This window comes from Hoplias malabaricus, chromosome X2 (genome assembly GCF_029633855.1).
Source record: "Hoplias malabaricus isolate fHopMal1 chromosome X2, fHopMal1.hap1, whole genome shotgun sequence".
Taxonomy (NCBI): Eukaryota; Metazoa; Chordata; class Actinopteri; order Characiformes; family Erythrinidae; genus Hoplias; species Hoplias malabaricus.
This window is the reverse complement of record NC_089819.1, coordinates 55,119,401-55,140,254: the sequence shown is the minus strand read 5'-3', so window position 1 is coordinate 55,140,254 and position 20,854 is coordinate 55,119,401. Positions and strand designations below refer to the sequence as shown.

At 41.2% G+C, this 20,854-nt stretch overlaps 1 protein-coding gene across 2 annotated transcripts in view; it reads left to right on the top strand.

Annotated features, from left to right (window-relative positions):
- LOC136677259 (cadherin-18-like) overlaps positions 1-9,636 on the top strand; it is a 20,418-nt gene extending 10,782 nt beyond the window's left edge. Inside the window, exons 7-8 of one of the 2 annotated variants that reach the window (XM_066654750.1) lie at positions 5,376-5,630; positions 8,986-9,636. In XM_066654750.1, coding sequence (XP_066510847.1) covers positions 5,376-5,630; positions 8,986-9,488 — 758 coding nt within the window. In that variant the 3' untranslated portion in view covers positions 9,489-9,636. Of the gene's footprint in view, positions 1-5,375; positions 5,631-7,604; positions 7,791-8,985 lie in introns of those variants that run through there. The other variant, XM_066654749.1, reaches the window with a different exon arrangement.
- The last annotated feature ends 11,218 nt before the right edge of the window (positions 9,637-20,854 follow it).

The following is a 20,854-nucleotide window of genomic DNA, read 5'->3' as shown; positions in this document are numbered from 1 at the left end:
TATTTAGCATCATGTGTTGTCGCATGGATCTTGCTCATTCTCCGAAGCCCTTCACCTTCCCACCCCCACCCCACTCTTCTAATATCATCTAGATAGAGGCCAGTGGTGCAGTTGCCCGGGAAACCAGGTCTGTGTCTTTGCTGGCTCAAGGCTGTCTGTTGGAGATGGTCAGACCGTAATGATTCATCGGCAGAAAGGCCGACTGCTCTTTTGGAGGAGTCCTTTAGAGAGGGGGTGGAGGAGGAAAGGTTGGAGCAGGCAGCGGGGCTTCAGCAGGCTTTCGGCGGACTGTGAGGGTTTAACGGCGCGATCGGGGAGATCAGAAACAGATGCTAAGAAACCCCGAGACCCCCGAGCTCTGCTGCTGGAGCTTTAGGGCTTTGCTTCGGTTTGTTTCCCGCAGCCTAAAGCCGAGTTCCCAACACGGGGCTTCGCTCCGCCTAAATAACAGCCTCGCAGATGGGTCATAACAGAGGCCTTCGCACACTGGGGAGTGGACTTGGCAAAGATGCATGTGTAAGTGTCTACAGTGGGATGCAGGGAAGGGTTTGTAGGTGTTCACAGCTCACGGAAGATCTGAAAGGAGGCAATACACGCTAGTTCTGTGTGAAATGATCAGATATTGGTGGTGAATCATTCTCAGCACTGCAGTGACACTGACGTGGTGGTGGTGTGTTAGTGTGTGCTGCACTGTTACGAGTGGATCAGACACAGCAGTAGCTGCTGAAGTTTTTAAACACTGTGTCCACTCACTGTCCACTCTGTTAGACACTCCTACCTCATCCACCTTGTAGATGTAAAGTCAGAGACAGTAGATCATCTGCTGCTGCACTGTTTGGGTTCAGCAGTGACACTTTAGCAGCACTGCTGTGTCTGATCCACTGGTGTCAGCACAACACACCACCACCACCATGTCAGTGTCACTGCAGAATGGTCCACCACCCACATCACACCTGCTCTGTGGTGGTCCTAGCCATTGAAGAGCAGGGTGAAAAGGGGATAAAGAAGGGTGTAGACAAACCAGTGGACTACAGTCTGTAATGGAGCTGATAAAAGGACAGTGAGTGTAGATACAAGGTGATCATTCAGTGTATAGTAATGTGTTTTTTTAATTTGTATGTGCATCTCTCAATAAATATAAATTAGCTTCCAGAGGGCACCTCTCAAAAGACTCAAGCGCCTGGTTGGCCGAGTAGCTGGAGCCAGCTGATTGGACGAGAGTATGAGCGTCTCATGGCAGCGACTGGAACTGTGTCATAAGACTTCAAGCGCCAAGCCTGGGAGGTGGCAAAACTAAATGGATTGCGATTCCCCTCGGAAGAATTCATTGCCTTTTTCTCCAGTTCGCAGAAAGGCAGTGGGTGTTCAAATTGGCTTAAGTTGGTGTGGGTTTTATACGAAGCAGCACAAATAACACTCCGATTCTGGAAGGTGCACAGTTAGTTCTGTTCTCTGCCGTCCCCTGATGGCTGCAGAAATATGGTTGCAGTCAGAAGGCCAGATTATGTCATAAGCTCTCAGCCCATGGCCGGACTCCCACATGCGTGAGTCTCGTCTGCCGTAGGGGCCTCGTTATGTGAAGACTGTCCCTTCTGGGCCCCTGTCCTCCCTTCGCGGATCTATGCGGCTTTATGCATCATCTGCTGGCCACAGCTCTTGCACTTAAACTCCTACGTTAGGCTCCAGCTCAAGCCGTAGCCACCAGGAACTGGCTGCAGAAACCCACTCTTCAGCACCGGACCCCACATTTCGCAGCCAAGATTAATTACATCTGCAGTTTATGCACGCTCCGTTCCCATGGCGATTCACAGGGAATGTGTTTATGATTCGCTGTCGCTCCCGTGAAAGACCCGCTGAGAATGATCCACACTTGGAGCAATTAAATGAATGCACTTATTTTTATGAGAGGCAACCATTCCATCACACATTGGAATGTTTATTTTGGGGGCAGTTATTAGCCCCAGAAACTACAGGCATAACATTAAAGGGTGATGGGTGGGGGGTGGGGGGTGTAACTAATGACACACTCTCAGGGTACTGGCAGTGGTACTTTGCTGTATTTCTGCAATGCATGTTGGGTATTGTAAAGAGAGATCGCTCCTTGGAAAAAAAGTATCCAAATTATAAACAATACAAAATGTTACTTTCCAGACAGTTTTCACCCAGTTTATAGGAGTCCTAACAACTGTAGAAACTGGTATTAAGTGCAGTCATTTGGTTGATGTGCACTTTCTTGAACAAATTAAAACAGAAGCAGTATAAATCTCCTCACTTTTGCAATTTGCCAAAACTGTATCCACATTTTTTTCCACGGATATACACAGGGGGTTCACTGGAAATGTGAGAGATCTGTGTAATTACTGGCCATCTGATGTTCCTAACTTAATATTTAGTTTTTAGGACTGAATTTATAAATGTCAGCCTTAAAAATATAATAATAATAATAATAATAATAATAAAGAAAAATAAAGAAAACTAACTCCTGAGAAGTTCTGCTGGTTGCTGTTACATCTTCTTACCCTGCTACACACTGCAAGCGATAAAATCACTCAGCATCACCCATGCAGCAAGTGGTGGGCGTGTCCAGGGACAGGCAGCTGGAATGAATTGCATCACCAAGCAACCCGTGTAAATAGGGCAAATTTATTCTATAAATGGCCATGACCTTGACCTGATATTTATATAATTTGTGTGAAGCAAGAAAATATACTTTACACATAAACATACAGATAAAAATATAGTCGCAGTGAGATTGTTATAATTATTTCATTGTAAATATACATCGTCGCTGTCCAATTAAAAACATGTATCTGAAAAAACATGTGTCCTGACTCACTCTTAACAGCTCTTTTAAGAGCCAATAACAACTGCTGAAAAGCACTGATTGCATTTACTCTCAGAAATCGTCAAGTATCTGTCCCTCCAGCTTCAACGTGTCGTTGCTACACAAATATATATTCATTCATTCAGTCATTCATTATCTGTAACCCTTATCCAATTCAGGGTCACGGTGGGTCCAGAGCCTACCTGGAATCACTGGGCGCAAGGCAGGAATACACCCTGGAGGGGGCGCCAGTCCTTCACAGGGGAACACACACACACACACACACTTACTCACACACTCACACCTACGGACATTTTTGAGTAACCAATCCACCTACCAACGTGTGTTTTTGGACTGTGGGAGGAAACCGGAGCACCCGGAGCACAGGCCCCTGGAGCTGTGTGACTGCGACACTACCTGCTGTGCCACCGTGCCGCCACAAATATATATTCATCTCCCAATCCAGAACCTCTTTTCATAAAGCAGAAGCACAAAATGCTGCCCCTTGGGGTCAGATTTAGTTTGTTTAGTTTGAAGTTTAGGGTTAAGATTAAGATTAGTTTAAAGATTAAGGTGAATTTTAGGCTTTGGTTTAGGTGAAGATTTAAAGCTATTTTTTTATGTTTTATAGTTGGAAATTCACATGAACAAATGTCAATAGTACACATTTACAAATGCTTTTAAGTTTAGTGAACAATGAGCAAACCTTGAGTGTCTTTCAGTCAAATATATAAGTAATCACCTTACGACTAACCTGAAATACTGAAAAGCTCAAAGACCAACCTGTGCTCTACATCAGTGTGTCCTGTATCTGATATAACAGCCAGTATCCTTCAGTAACTTTAATCAGTTTTTTAGCAATGTCAAGTCATAGGAAGTAATCTTGAGTCTGACCCAAGCCCCAATCTTTGTGGAATTTTTTCATAAAACTAGTGGTTTGTTGTTGTGACTCTGAAGGGGGCTCTTGAAGGACACTGGAGCTTCCCACATTACTGCTGCTTTTGTTAGTTTGCTGCTCATTGATTTATTCAATCGATCACCTGCAAGTCTAGCGCAGCTTGCTGAAGGCATTAATTTCTAAAAAGACATCAGAGAGAGTGAGTGTCCAGAGCTCAGAGATCCCCTCCACCCATAGCATGAGCACTTGCTGTTGATCCCTGCTCCGAGGAGATGAGAATCTGCATGGAAAAGGAGGGGATCATGACTCTGCATATAATGCAGGGCTAAGGAGAGAGAGAGAGAGAGAGAGAGAGAGAGAGAGAGAGAGAGAGAGAGAGAGAAGACTGGAACTAATGGACTGGAATAATCTGTGGAAGAAATAGAAACATGAGAAGTGAATGTGAGACAAGGGAAGATACCCCCCCACCCCCCCCACCCCACTGCAGAATGAAAGTTGTAGAATTAATAAAGCGTGTTTGCGCTGAAGGACAGTCGGCTGCGCTGGTTCATGTTGACAGTAGAGTGCGGCATCAACCTGTTTGTATAAAACGGCTTTGCAAATCAAGTGAACTAGCAACACTGTTTAAGTGTCTCTATAATTTACAGCCGTGTCGATGTAAACAAGGTCCAACATAAAACCAAGAAGCAGAGAATTGCAGTCTCACCACACTAAGCAAACAGTAGCTCCAATTACATACAGGGCTTTCTGCCTTCCCACTGAATTCCTACTGACTGTGGATTAAGACTGAGGGTTTTGTATGCACGTTGTATGCCTGCATTATGTCCATGCATAGGGCACTACTTAGTGTGGACATTACCATGACAACCAGCATTACATGTATCCAATCAGAGTGAGGAGAATGATGCACTTGTGTTAATAATTCCTTCAAAATAATGAAGACTGAGGAAAACTTTCATCACTTGCCTTGGTTAAAGAAGCAGCATGTGGAAGACCGGAGCCAAAGAGCAAAAGAATACCAAATCTGACCTAGCGTTCCTTTAAAGTTTCAGATTTGGTATGGAATCGGCTACAGAAGTTTACAAAGGGTTTACTAATGATACAGTCGTATTCTTTAAAATGACAATGACTCCCTAACTGACCTCAGGTTTGCTGACGACAGTGGTATTTTTGGAAACAACAAAGCATGAGCCACTGATATTGTGTACAGTATCACTGAGACAGCTAAAGGGAATGCATTAACGGTGCCAGTGGGGCCAGGTCTACATAGTAAAGATAAGTCTGTAAAGCCTGCTTTGAATGGGGTGTGTGTAGGACACCAGACCTCATTGTTTTGACCTCACAGACCTCACCTTTTGGAGGTGTTGTGGGTTTAATTCAGCGACACAATTACAAACTGAGGTGAGCTAGGGGTTTTCTGGTGGCCAGTAAGAAAAGAGTGGGTTGGGCCTTAAATGAAGCTCTAAGGTACTGACATTCGGTATTCTACAATTTTTCATCTGTATAATTTAATGTTTTAAACGTTAATGCATGTAATTAATCTGGAAACTTTGACACACACAAATTATGCATTACATATAAATTATATATTATATATAAAAAAATATATATATATATAATTTCTCTATTTCTCTCTCTCTCTTTCTCTGACAGACAGCAGTGCGAGTATAATATCTCGGAGGTGGGGTTTCAGTCAAGCCGAGCAGGAGCTCCAGTATCTGGCCGTGGTGGTGTGGGATGGAGGAGAGCCTCAGCTCAGCAGCACCAGCACCCTAACCCTGAGGGTGTGCCCCTGCAGAAGGGGGGGTCTTCGAGCCCCCATCTGCCAGCCCCAGGCCTTCCTCTCCTCCGCAGGCCTCAGCACCGGGGCACTCATTGCCATCTTGCTCTGCATTCTCATCCTCCTGGGTAAGAGAGTGGGGGACATGTAGAGGTTGAATATCAGCCACAATGTTATAGATGCAGGACTCTTGTTGTCATAGCATAGTGGTCAGATAGTTTGCTAGGCTAATGACTGCTTTGTACAGTATCTAAGGCTAAAAAATATAATACAAATAGCTAAACAACTAATAGAAGTGTAACCTGAACGAATAGCCTCAAATTATTCCAACATGGCGTGCGATGGTACAGACATTCCTGGTATTTATCGTTCTCCTTCAAGCGTGTTGAGACCATTGGAGTTAGCATTAGCAGGGGTTCCAAAATATGTGGGGCATTTTGTTGTGGCTTCTTGTGCTAGATTTTTTGGCTTGGTACCAATTTGTCCTCAAATGAGAGCTCATATTGGGTGGGCCAGATTTGAGGCAAGAAAGGAATTTAGAGAACTTTTGATCTAATTTCTGTAAATAACAAAGCAGATGCAATTTTCATGGAATTCTTTTGGATTATTATAGCAGTAGAATAGCAATTAGATCATAGTAAATTTGTTGGCACTCCTTTTCATTAGTGGCCTCTAGTTTTGGAAAACTAGAAAACGTATGTCCAGACTGTAAGGGCTGGGCACAATGCTGGGGCTCCTCCAGCCAGCAGAGGGAGAAGTCATGCACCTCCCAGGGCCAGTCAAACCCAACACCCTACAACTGGGTTGAGGGCTTTATAAAAACTCAGATGGAGACAGACTTTGTTCGGGTCATGTAATATGGCCGGTAATTTTGGTAAAAAGGGCTGAGAGTTTTGCACTCCCCTTTATCTTCTTTTTTTAAGCCTCTCTTAAAGCCCTTTTTTAAGTTTACTCTCAGGGTTCTTTCTCTTTCTGAAAGTAGGAAGCCTTTACAGTTCACACCAGCATCTAACAAACTAACATTAAGTTCTGATGCAAGGATAGGCACTTACCTTCCTCCCTCTTGGTTGAGAAAGTGGTTAATTTCTTTCTTTTACTGTTTTCTGTGATTGCCAGCCTTTCCTTAAGTGTCCTTTTGTTCCCTTTTCCTGTGAAAGCCAAAAAAAGTTGGCTTTGTAATTGCCTTTGTTTTTCCCACCTGTCTGTAGACACTTCCTTATAAGGCATGTTTTTCAATCCCCTTCAATCCCCAGCTCGTCTGTGTGTATTTATATTTTAAACGATTAAATAGAGCTATACTTCATTTTGCTTAGCACATGGATGTTATCTTACAAACCTGTGTTGGCTAAACTAGTAGGTCTCTAGACTATAACATGGCTGGCCTAAAGTCTAAAGCCTGATAAGCCACAATTTTTAGTCTTGAGTCTTGAGGTGAACTTCTTTCTGGAAGTTTGTTTGAATAGTTAAAGTACTGTACTTGATATGGGTTTGGATTTGATTTGCACTTAAGGCTGAGATTAAAGAAATTCAAGTTTAAGGGTCAAGACCAAGACAACACACGGAGATAGAGTTAAGACACCAGGACACAGACTGAAATAAGAGTCCTAGTTAATACCATGACCAGTCGACATCAAGTCAAGATGGACCCTGAATTGGATAAGCGGTTACAGATAATGAATGAATGGATCTGGCTACAAGACCAGGACACTTTGGGGTATTTTCCCAGACAGTGATTAGTCCTGGACTACACCCTCCTTTTCAATTAAATTAAAAAAGAAATCAATCACAGTTCAAAATGATGTGTAGTCCAAGTCAACAGAAAGAATGTGGAACATTGCGTCAAGACTGAAACCAGGACAGATGTACTCTGACTCAATAATAAGAACCTGATGCATTAACATGGGTCTCTTTTAGGCAGTCAAAAAGATACAGCACACTGTCATAAATCCAGTTTTTAATGTTGACAATTGCTTCATCTCCAAAGCCACTCCCCATAGCCATCTCCACCTAATGTAGTGTTGTTTTGAAAGCTCTGCACATGAAGATGTGAGGCTCCACCCTGCGGAACAACCCCTTCTTTTTCTCACCCACTCTGTCTCCAGCTTTGCCAAAAATAGAAAGTTCTTGCTCTCTCTGGAGGAACCTGCTTTTTTGACGAATGTAGACTTCTGCACCAAAGAGCAACCAGACACAACGTGTACATAAGCACACTTCACACCTTGGTAGGAGAATCCTTACTGAGCTGGACCTCACAGCTTGGATGGGAATGATGCTGGGCTAAAGTTAGCACAGAAAAATGGTGGTGGTGTAATACTCCTAGAGTATTTCTCTACAGACAAAGTCAACACCGAAGAGCATGAGCCACGCGCTGAAAATGCAATATTTAGTAATATATTTAGACATGATATTGTTTGGCATGATACCATTGCTGATTAATTTTGAATTTGATTCTAAACTGAGACCATCAACCTGTTTTTAACATTAACAGAGTAATAAAAAAACTATTGATTTCACATCAGCAGATGAGCAATTACGCAGTCTTCCCCATACACAGCTCTTTGCCTCCAGTCTCTTTACATGTCAAAGGCTAATTGTAGACTCTCATGATGTAAATATCTGTACATTGACATTACTGTTGATGCAAGTGTGTAAGTATTTCAGACAAAAAGCAGATGTGGGATTTAATTACTGAAGACTAATAGCCACCATTTTGTAGGATTTCACTTGTTCCAAAGGAAAATCTTACCAGGTATTTACTGCTTCCACTGGTATCAGGAATATTATTTAAATGTAATGACTATGACAGCTTTATTCAGCCTGGTTTCAATGTGAATTTATACATTATTTTTACTAGAAGACCATTCCTAAAATTTGCATAATGTGTAACTTTGCATATGTAAAATATATAATGTTATATAATAATATAATATATGTAAAATATAGTAATATTGTAAAATATATAATGTTATATAATATAATGGTGGATGTTTATGTAAGTTTCTGGTAACTTTCTGTTTGGAAAAACCAGCCTCAAATCGTCCACTAACTCTAACTTGAGTAAACGTAACTTGAAGTTCTGATTGGTTAAAATGGCATCTTGTGTTTGTGTAACCCTACGTGTAATCATCTTTAAAAAAAATAAATTACAGTGCTGTTTCTGTAACATTTCTTCAGATACATAAGTGTCTGAATGAATTTAAAGAAACAGTGCCACCGGTGGATGGGAGCTCACTTAGTGAACAAAGATGACTTACTATAATTTATAAATTACATCTATTAAGAATATTTGGAATGCCCCTTTTATTAATATAACTATGTCCAGAAATAGCAAAAATCATAGCAATATATATATATATATATATATATATATATATATGCCCTATAGTTGCATGCCCTATAGTTGGGACTTTATTTATTTATTTATTTTTTTTTTTTATGTTAATACATGCAGTATGTAACCACCCTGCTTGCTTTTCCTCACAGCAATCGTGGTGCTGTTTGTGACCCTGAGGAGTAAGAAGATAAAGAAGGAAGGCTTAATCATTTCAGAGGAAGACGTCCGGGAGAATGTTGTTACCTATGATGATGAGGGCGGAGGCGAAGAGGACACAGAGGCGTTTGACATTGCCGCCCTCAGAAACCCTTCAGCAGCTGGAGGCGAGGTCCGGAGAAGAAGGGGTGAGGTCTGGGCAGCGGCTCTGGGCGGGGCCAGCCTGAGCCCTTCACAAACTCCGCCCAATCAGGACATCCATGATGTTATCCAGCTGAAAGTAATGGAGGCGGATCAGGACACTAGAGGCCCTCCGTACGATTCACTCCAAACCTATGCCTACGAGGGCCAGGGGTCACCCTCAGGCTCCATAAGTTCCCTGGACCTTCCTGGACCTCCGTCAGAGCCGGAGCCCCCTGAGCAGGATGACTGGGGGCCAGAGGCTAACACACTCGCCAGACTTTTCCAAGAGAGGGGTGGGCAGTGTACTCTATAGTTGATCTGAATAATGGAACGTCATCTTCACTGTGGTCCAGATGAGGCCAACTTGAAGGCTGTTCTGCGTATTTTGGTTTTGTCCAATTTTGCTGTGGGATGATTTTTTTTTTTTTTAACAATTTTTTTACTGGGTTCAACTAGTGGATTATTACCATTTTTATTATTGTTTTTTTTTTTTTTTTTTTTTTTTTTTTTTTTTTTTTTGCTTCTTTCCCTTTGGAAGAACGTTGTTTATTTTGAAGAAAACATAACAATGGATACAAACTGGAAACAAAGGAAAAAAAAATCTTGGACCAACAAAAGGAAAACTATTTTCCCTGGTGTATATTTTATATTTGCTTAATAAAGTTCATGATTCCAGATAAAAAAATATAACTACTCTGGTTTACTTTCTTTGCAGCACATGGTAAATTCCACATGATTTCAACATTGGGAAAAATAAGGACACATTTGGTCAGACACAGTTATTCAAACTGTGAGGTTCAGGTCCAATCTCCTAGAATTGTATTTGTTCTCATAGTGGCACTTCACATTGATGCTTTTGATTTAATTCTGCATTTTCTGAACCAGTTAAACTGCTCAATTTATTCATTTGTAAAAGTACATTTTTCTGCATCAATTCTATCCTTATTTTGGAGCAGACCGTGGTGTCCTCAACCTCATGTTCCTCTTGCTCTCTCTGGTGAACTGGCCACACAAGGTAAACCAGTGAATTTAAATAATTAATTTGTTTTCTGGTACCGCTTTATCTTTAGGAACGCTGTGGGTCTGGAGCCCACAACAAATCAGAACAAAACACATCATGGGCAGGTGACCGGTCCACGACAAGAAACAATTTGATTAAAACAGCTTAGAGAAGCTATTGTTTAACTGCTGCTACTCATATCTATGACCTCAAATATCTTAGATGTTGAAAATATAGTGATTCATGAACATTTATTTAATGTACCACTCCATTTCCAGAATAAGGTCCATTTATTTGATGCCTGAATTTGATTGTAAGTAATGTGAAAGGATATAAAGAATTTTCATTAGAGATTCTTGTCCATAATTCCCAGTTTACTCAGTCTACAAAGATTCTTTCCCAAGTGTTTCCCAGTTTGCAAGTAAACATAAATCACCATTGTCAAAGGGTAGAACGTAACTTCCAATTCTCAAGAGCTAGGAATGTGTTTTAATTGGATAAAAATGGTGTTCAGTAAAAGATAATTGGATTCGAATGCTTCAATGGGCAGCTTCTATTACATTCCAAGGACTTATAAATCAACCGAGTATTCTGGGGTTTGTAATCTAGACCTGATCAATTCTCCAGAGGAGTGTACACTCTCAAACCTGCTATAAAAGTGGCTTTTAATGTCTTGTTGATGATGACGACAACGACCACCACCACGATGGACCCTGTTCTTTCAGAAGAAGACTCGATACTCAGTGGGGTTTTTCACATGGCTTGATTTCACTTTCTCTCAGGTCAGTTGCATCAGCAGGTCTCCTGCAGTCACTTGTGAAATGGTGCAAATTCTGTCAGGTAACACAAGCCTTCCCGTCGGAAAAGGACAGTAAATTCCTGTAAATATCCCACGCGAGGAAAAGCCATTGTTTCTGGGAAGACGGCATTTGCGAGAGTCCTCATTAAACACAAGGGTATGCTTCCTGATCTTGACGCTGGTTGCTGTCTCCATATTTCTTTCACTTTCCTGTGAGGGGAAAATTCTGTGAGGGAGTTTCTTATTCTGAAAGATGCAGATATTTTCAGAAACTGAATAATGCCACACTTAATTTACCTGTTTTACTTGATTGCTTTATGATTAAAAAATCTGGCAGAACTGACCATCGCTGAAATTGGTATAACTACTGCCAATGAGGATATGTGGAGAACAAGGATTAGATAATGGCCATAGAATGGCATGCCCCTGAAAAGAGAGGGCTAGTGGGGAATGAATCACCCCAGGTACTGAGTTGTGGAGTGGAGTATACATCCAACATCAGTCAATGACTTCAATGCCGCAATCAAGTCCTCATAGAGGCTGCTACCCTTAAGGTCCCCAAAGTCGATGGCCATAGTGCATGACCTTCCCTATAACAGCGGATTTACCTTAAATTTCTTAAATGTAGCACTGCCCATAATTGCAGTGCTCAAGCATCAAGGCTCATGACTATAATTTTGTTGTTTACTTCCAAGTTATATGAACAACCCTAATTGGCCATTTCAGATTAAACAAGTGAGTCTCAGCTTTGCATATCTGTGTGTGATGAGAACAAAGGCTGGTGTTGAATAATTCATCAGCGTGTGATTGTTTGGGGCTGCGTGGTCAGGCCACCTTAAATCAAACCACGCAGCTGCGGTCGCTTGCGAAGTGAAGGCATGCAGGAACGCTACATTTCCTCCTTCTTTCTTTGCCGAAAGGAAGTGGGAGGAAAAAAAAGAGACAGGCTCAGCCCCTCGCAAAGGATATCTTATCTTAATTGTTATTCAAGAGGCCGACATTTAATTAGCAAATGTAATTATTATGATAATAATTGCACCTTTTGCTCTTAATTTTCACCTCACACATTTTCATTTGCTCTCCGATCAAGCCGCTTTGCCCTGAGCAGCTAATTGCCTGGTGTGGCAGTGCAGATAACTCCTCATTACTGAGTGGAAAAGAACAGAGTACCGCAAGTCCTCGGTTGAAAAGTTCAGTCCGAATACAATTGAGTCAGGAGAGGGAGTGAAGCAGCAGGAGAGGCTGTGTAATCACTTGTTAGTTTGGTCTGCTGAGGATGGGAAAAATATTATTTTCATGGTGCAAGGGTTGGAATACAATTTTTCTGGACCAAGATGAAGCCAAAAATAGCTCCAAGTTCAACTGTTCCAAAGCACCAGTACATTGTTGTTAATATCCTATTAATACCTAACAACAACTGTTGACTGATAGCAAACATGGTTCTTTATGTAACCTAAAGTGAATCTTCTAGGGCATCGCTCAAAAAATATTTGTAGTATCTTTATCATTAAGATTGAAGTGTAAAAAAATCTGGAACTTTCAAATGATGTTCCAAAATGGGGATAAAAGGTGTATGTTCTAGTGTGGTTTTTCTAATTTAATCTTAATGAATTTTGGGTTTATGTATTATTAATATATTACACCAGTTATTTCAGATCCTGCATTGTGATTGGTTGGAAAGACATACGAGGAATGCTATTATTGCACAATAATTCCACTCTGACCAAAGCACTTCAGGTATCGCTCTGCAAAATACAAGTAATCTGACAATGCCACCAGCACCTACAAGACAGGTGCCTGGACGTTTTCAGCCAATGAGGAAACAGTTCAGTTTCCATTTGTGCACATTATTTGAACAATGTAAACAGTTATGGCACAATGGACTCGTTATACGCATTCTGTTTGTTTGTTTGTTTGTTTGTTTTATGTATCACTATGATCTTAACCCACTGTAAACAATGATTTTATCCCATGACATTTTATTGACTCGATTAAGATCAGTTCTGAATAACGCAGCCTTGGTTTCCATCAAAACTGGTGTAAATAAGGACCCACTAGCTGGAAAGAATCAAGCTCTCCTGAACGGAACCAGTTCAAGATCCAGAGTTTGTTGAAAAGAAATGTGTGATGGAATGCAATCATTTGACCTTGCTGAAGTTTGATCAAGAAGACAGGGGGAAAAAAGATTTGTTTATGTTAAAATGCCAATAATGAACTGTATAATTGCAATAATACACTTGAGGTCCATGCCATAAAGTGAGCTATTGGCACTGGTGTACTGATCTTCAGCAGTCGGCCTGCAGTCTTATGCCAATGACCACAACACAGCCAGTATCTCTCATTATAGCACTCAAGCTTGGCTATAATTTATTAAATATAATCTAATATTTTAGGCCATTTCTGTTCAGTACTCAGGTTTGTATTTGCATGAATTTACTCAGGTGCAGATCTAAATATGGCCAGTAGGGTCTAGGTGTTACTGGCATAGTGTTCAGTCAGTGATGTTTCCAAAGAGATCCAGGGTTCTAGCGGTCCAAGATTTAGTCCATGCTTTGTAAGGACTGTCTTTTGAGTTTGACGATGTGTCCGCTGCCCAGCCGTTTGGGATTATGCTGCTCAGCGCACTGCTAGTACCCGTCCCAAGCCTGGGTGCAGTACAAAGATTTTGTGGGTCAGATCTGCTGTGGTGACCTCTCATGAGATCAGCCTAAAGTTTGATGTTGGCAATATATGATCTTTCCTTAGGAATAACTTGAGGAACCCACTGTGATTCTGCCCTCATTTACTCTTTGTAAACAAGTTTTCCCCATCACGCTGATGTGTCGTAATCTTAGTTTTGAACAAATGTTTTGTAATGTAAGAGGTTCTGAGACAAAATCTGTCAGATATGTGTCGCGAGTCTCTTGCCTTAGGCAGACCGATCACGGAGAAGAAACTGAAGGAGAAAAAGGGAGGCGGGCTGTCATCGGAAGTGTGCATCCTATGTTTTATCGCCAATGGCAGAATTAAACAAATCCCTGATTGAAACTCTGCCAGATGCTTGCATTAACCCAGTGCATTGTCATATCTTGGGCTTTTTCCTGATAATGAGCTGTCTTCAGCCATCAATGGCATTTGTTCCCAAACAAAAAGTACATAGAAGAGTCATCTCGCTTCAACAAAGCAAGTACGAGCTTTTGTACAGTTACCAAACCTACGCTCTTCAGAACAAGGGCGGCATTGTTATGGGAACTGAAGGTAGGAGCTAATATCTGACGTTTTGTTTTTTTTTTCTTGTAGTGCTGTGCAAAATGAGGCTTTTCCACAGAAAACACACAGGACCTGAGGCAGTGCCCAAACTGGCCGCATCAGAAGAACAGTCCTTAAAGCTTCTTTCATCTTTGAGATAGCGAAATAGAGAGGGCAGGACAGACAGAGGAGAGGAAAACAAGGTCTCTCTTCGGATCTGAGCAGAGTCACAACTGCTTCCTTCAGAGTGAGAATGAAAACTCAACAACTTGATTCTGAAAATAAGTGGAAGAGTTGTGAAGCCCTCACAGAGATGAGGAAATGGACACAAATGAAGAATAGTTTCAAATCAAATGGAGTAGTATCCGAGCCTTGAGTTCTCATGTCCCCACGAGGCTAAATATGAACTGTAATGGTCCTTATTTAGAATGATGTGAATGTTTTTCCAAACCTACACACTAAACCTACACCTAAAAATGACGTCTTCAAAAAACAACTATTGTAAAGTGCTAGAAATGTCAATTACACATTGACTCTGCAAATTTAGACAATAAGAATGATCAGAATCATAGAGAAATGACTTTAACACAGATTTGAGAGAAAAAAAGCATTGTTTTATATATCATTTCATCTCTATTTTTTGGTGATACAACAAGAGAAGCACTGCCTCTCCTAATGGCATTTCTCTGATGACATCACAGTTTTTCTGAGACTGTGGGATAACTCTTGTGGGACATAGTGCCTTTAAGAGATATTGGAGATTTAGAGCTGCATCTTTCTAGTTGAAGGTTTTCATTTACTCAACCCCAGGCAAAGTGTGTCTTCACCAGCGAAATGTAGCTGTTTGGTGCTGATGGAGAACGGGATGCTGTTGTTTACTGGGAAATGATGGCCATTTTGCTGTTAGCAATAAGGACGATGTCAGTGGTGGTGCTGATGATGCCGATTTATCCTGTTGATTAGACCCATTCCTGGAATGGCACATCCCTACACACTATTCTCCCTTCCAATCTCTCTCACACACAATCTCGTTCTGGTGAATTGTGAGGACATTATATTACTCTTCAAAGAAAAAAGTTCATCTCCATTTCTGCCGGCTTGGTTTATAGCACGTCATTCGAACACATCATATTCAATCTTCCATTGAAAGTTAAGGTTTCCTTTTTTGGAGATACATGCTTTTCTTTGGACAGCGATGACAGACTTCCATTAATTTTTGGATACTTACATTAACGTAAATCCATAAGGACATTAGACGTATGTTTATTATTAAAATGCAATGATGCCCACAATGTGTGTGAAAACTGTATTTGGTCCCCACAGTGTGATATATGATATATTCCTGAGACAAACAGACAGACAGACGCACAAATCAATGCCTCAGAACTTCATTGCAACTGCTTACTTTCATGAATTTAGTGGTCTCCCAAATCTGGAGTGTGTTCCATATTGTGTAATCTTAAACAGCATTTCTTAAACAGGATAATATTAAAATTATCCATGACTAGAACAGGAATAGAGCAACATCCTCATCTCTTTTCATGGTTTCAACATCCAGAGGTGTCGTCACCATCTAAACACCACTATTTGATCCATTTTGGGCAGAGACCCTTAGTTTTGTCTGCATTCCAAGCCAGGGCTATCCTTCTTCTGTTTTTTCAAATGTCACAATCCTTTTACTACAAAATACTTTGTTTTGATCCCTGGTCTGCAACATTATAAGTGTCTGACTCTGTCTCTGAGGGGCTCTGAATGGCCCTTTATCTCTCCTCATGTGTCTTATAGTCAATAAGGGCACAAGTGTCATAGTCAATAAGTGTAGTGTTTTCCTCCTGATGAATGGTCATAGGGTGTTGCCTGGATACCTTTTGATGGCCAATGATGCCATTTGCAGTCCAGCAATCGACACTGGGAAGTTTCAAAACTCTAGGTGCACTGCTGTGTCTGAGCAACAGATGTGGTCCTCTGTGGTCAGTGGAGCTAAGAGAATGAACAGTGAGTGTACCACAGATCACTGACTGGTACGTCTCGAACCTTGCTCCAGTCTCTTCCGCTCTGGAGAGTGGGCTGTCACTAGCAGCAAACCACACCCCCCACCTCCTTGCCCCTAGAAAAGACAGACAATATACAGTTATTCAGATGTGTATTACAATCACAGCTAATCTGCCGGGAGTCTTTATCCTTGCATTCCGTTGCCGTTCTGAGGAACGTAGTAATTAAATGCCACGTTCTATTCACTGTTTCTGACTTAATTTAGCAGGAGGCACAATGCAATTAGTAATCGACAACAGCGCAAATGCTGCAATCAGCGCAAGCCTCAAATTGGTCAATAAAGCATCTCCCGGATGGTACTAACGAGCACTCACTCACTGATGAATTACAGTAAGTGGAGGATACAAACGCAGGGGCTAAATCTGCCACTTTGCAAACTGAATTACCCCCTCTCTCCCCTCCGATCCCTTTCAAAATAACGACGGGAAACGCTCCCATTCATCCTCCGTTTGGTGATTATTTCTCACCCTGTCACACTGATGTGAAACAAATGGAAAACGCTGGCTGTTCCGAGTGAGTTGGGGTGTGTTGAACCAGCATGGCTCTATTCTCACGTCAACAAAGGTGTCATTCTTGATCTGCGTCATATGGCATTTGTTTATCTGGTTATTTATTTTTCTCTTTGCAGAAATGAGTTCTGTATGTCAGATATTATGCCTCCAGTTACCTGTGCAAATATTCTTTTTTTTCTCTCTCTCTCCTAGGGAAGGAGATGATTGTTATATTTCTGTAAACCTGTAAAGTCAGAACAGGTTGTTTTTTCATGTTGGTGAAACTGGACTGCTTGTATGATCACAGATCCAGCCGTTTGTCTGGGGGCAGCCGTGGCCTTAAGGTTAGAGAAGTGAGCTTGAGGCCAGAGGGTTCACTAGTGCTATTCCCATGACCGTCAAGAAAAAAATTGAAGTGCCCTTGTGCAAGGCACCTAACCCCCAAACTGATCCCCGGGTGCCGAGGTGGTTGGCAGCCCCCTGTTCCAGCTGTGTGTGTTTGTGAAGAATTGCTCACTTGTGTTAGTAGTCACTAATATAAATGGGTCAAATGCAGAGAAGCAATTTCCTCAATAACAGATCATTAACGGTGTTCCTTCTTCTATTCTAGACCCCGAGGAAAATCTCTGAAAATCTGAATATTTCAAAGGAAGAGGATGGCCTTGTCCTTGCCTCACATGCAAAACCTGAACACTAAATCAAACAGATCCATCAGTTCACTACAGTTGTTGTCATCCAACGAAAGCCATATACTGGGAACAGTGCAGTAAGTCTTTCTAACAAGCAATCAGGTGTCCGCCCACTCCAAGTCCACTTACTGTTTATCCTACATAATCTATCAAGGAGGATTCCATGAAAAGTCTAAAGAACTTCTAGGAATCATGATTAAGTCATATCTTGTGCTAACGTGCAGGATATTGGTCATTTTAAATGAGACTAAGGAATGTGACTCCCGGCATAGTGCTGAATTTGACCAAACATCGCTATTGGCCGGTACAGTTTCCTGTGTGAGCATCCCTCCAATTCCTTAAACACAGCATTTCATTTAATGCAGTTGTGTTCTCCCTAAATGCTGTTGAGTTCTCAGCTTTTGTTTGCTTTGTAAATGTTATTGTGCTATGACTCAATGGGCCACCGTACCTAAGCAAAGGAAGAGCTTGGTAACCAAGCAACTAACTTCAAAAACAGCAAAGTAAAATGCGTATAACACCGAGACTGCTGGTATCTTCTTTTATTGTATGTCCATTGTTTATATAATCTGCACGTAACCTGCACGTGAGCACAAAACAATTAACCAGCGTTTAAAATCAGAAAGGCTTATTTCTCATCTTGTCTTGCTGACATACATGTACAGTGACAACTATTAATCTATTTTCTTCTTCTATTTCATCTTTCTGTGTTCTTAATTTTTAGCTTTCATTTTGTTCTAACTACGTGATTCAACGCTGCTCAACTCTGTGACCTAGATTTCTGGTCTTCATATTGGGAAGAGGTGTCATACCCTGTTGGCCCAGATCACAGGTCTATGTCTCAGACTTGAGCTCAGCAGGCAATGGGAATAAATCCGAAATATCATGAGCGACACTCTGGAGTTTTAGAATGGCCCCAAAGTAGTGCATTCTCCACTTGCCCCAAACTCTCAAATCGTAATGAATTAAATAAAGTGCAAATGTGAGCTCCTGGCGGGATTAAGCTGAACCGCTGGGCTGTGTTGTTCCTTCTTTATTGACCCAGTTTTCATGAGTCATTTGGAATATTTTCTGAGAAGCTGAGCAGAGAAAGCACAATGCACAAACACAGCGTTTAGTGGCAACACTTTGACGTAAATGTGTGATTAGAGCTTTGCCTGCAATCAAACGGAGAGTGGGAACAAAGGCATAAAAATAATGCTTGGACTTCGTCAATTCTCATGAATCAGAGATATATTCTTCTCCCTCGGCCGTTCGTAATGAGCCGCAGAGTGCTGCTGCTTCTCCACGGCGATTACTCCTCCTGGCTATGCTATACTGGGTCATCGTAATTGTTGTTGTCTGCCTGTGCTCGCGCCTTCACCTCCATCCTTTCATCTTGACCTTCACAGAGATTATGCAGCGAAGAAAAAAATGTGAAAAACTGAAGGCTGAAAAATCCAACTTTTACAGCCAGATAATGTCACAGAGCTCGGCAGTAATGAGCCTGACTGCAGGCAGAGGTGTGTGTGTGTGTGTGTGTGTGTGTGTGTGTGTGTGTGTGTGTGTGTGTGGGACAGGCTCAACACATGAAATCGATGGCTAAGAAGACGTATTAGCACGCATTAGTACACTTCTCACTCAAATAATCCTTTAATCATTGGCCAAGGCTGCATTAAGACGGACAAATACAAAGCACAATCTCAGACAAAAGCATCTTTGACATAAAATATGTTCTTCCACTCATGTCCGTTTAGTATAGCCTTATTTAGCAACTACAGGAATAATTCATTTTTGCCTGTGGAATCTTCTACTATTAAATCAATCCTGTCAGTATTCCACACTTCAGCCAGGATGGTCTCTAGATGACTTTGTAGACAATTTATTAAAAGACAATTTCGCTAATTTATATTTGAAGGTTCACATTAGTTTGTGAAAAATCAGCATAAAAATGTCCACTAAACCTCAACTAAACTAAATTGTTAAACTCCAGAAGATTAAAATGGAAATGTTGGTACCTGTTTGTACTCTCTGAGCTATAAAACATTATAAACAGCTGTTTTGAGCTTGTTTAATGCTATCTCTGACATCTTTAAACATAGACCTGATTCTAACCCTAACAATATTTTTAAACCCTCAACTCACGAGCTCAAAAATTCAGAAATGAATTGTGCAGCATGTTGTTTGTGTAACAGTCTCACAAACAGATTGAAGCACTGTTTCTGAAAATGGAGAAATCTGTTCTCCTCTCAGAGTGCAGGGACAACAGGATAATATTTTTTTTTTCCCTTGTAAATGGGGGGAAAGGAACGGGACATGCATTTCTTACAAGTTAAAACAAAACACGAGTGATATATAAGAGGATTACTGAAGATTGTATATGATCTGTGTACGATTAACTCACTCAGATAAGGTCAGAAGGGCAGAGAAACACATTAGAGACTGCTAACAATTTTCCATTACATACTATTATGAAAATGCTAATATGGCTAACAGGGTTGAATGCTTTTTTTCTCATTATTATTCTACTCTGTGGGGTTGTTTACTCCCCTGATGCAAAGAGGCAGTTGGCCTCTGTGCTTCTGAGTGATGCGAGACTCGCTCCAGTGTAGGGAGAGGTGCTGAGTATGAGATAAATATAACAATTTTTCTGATGCGTTTACATTAATGATGTGATACCTGCACAAAAAAAGAGAAAAAAAAATGATGGAAAAAACTCATGGATTTAAGGACTTCATTGACTGGAAAGTGAAAGGTGTGTAATGAATTATATGAATAGTTTTCAAAGAAGCAAGATTCCAATAATGCATTAAAATAAGCAAAGGAACAGTTAAGCTGTTTGCCGTCATCCTGAGTATTTATTTATTTATTTATTTACAGATAATACAATACTGTTCTCATGCAGATTTGTGTGTGTGTGTGAGAGAGAGAGAAAGAGAGAGACAGAGAGAGAGAGAGAGAGAATTGGTAGGACGGTTTAGCACAGTGCATCTTTCTTTCATTGCTTCCCTTTATCCGTCTTTTGTTTGACTCTCTCTCAGATGTGCCTAGTTACCACAAAAATAGACCTTGGCTGAGTCCCGCAATGTCAAACGCATTTGATCCCGTCTGCATAAATTGCTCGGGGAATCAAGCCGTGATGAGCTGTACAACACAGGCCTAGCTGTGTGCGCCGTAATTTCCAATGCTTTTGCCTTTGATGACTACTTTTATGGCGAAACGTCGGCAGATTCTCCACGCCCCTGTTCAACATGGCAGCCTGCATTAAAAATAATGAACTACATAATTGCCCATTTCATTATTGGCCCGTGGATGACACACGGCCTTTTTTCTGGGCGCAGATTGAGGGTAATTACTTTCAGGGACCTGTGCGCCCTTTCTAAGATGTGGGCTGTGGTCGAGAGCACAGCTTGTTTATCTACCAGTTCGCAGTCACGAGGA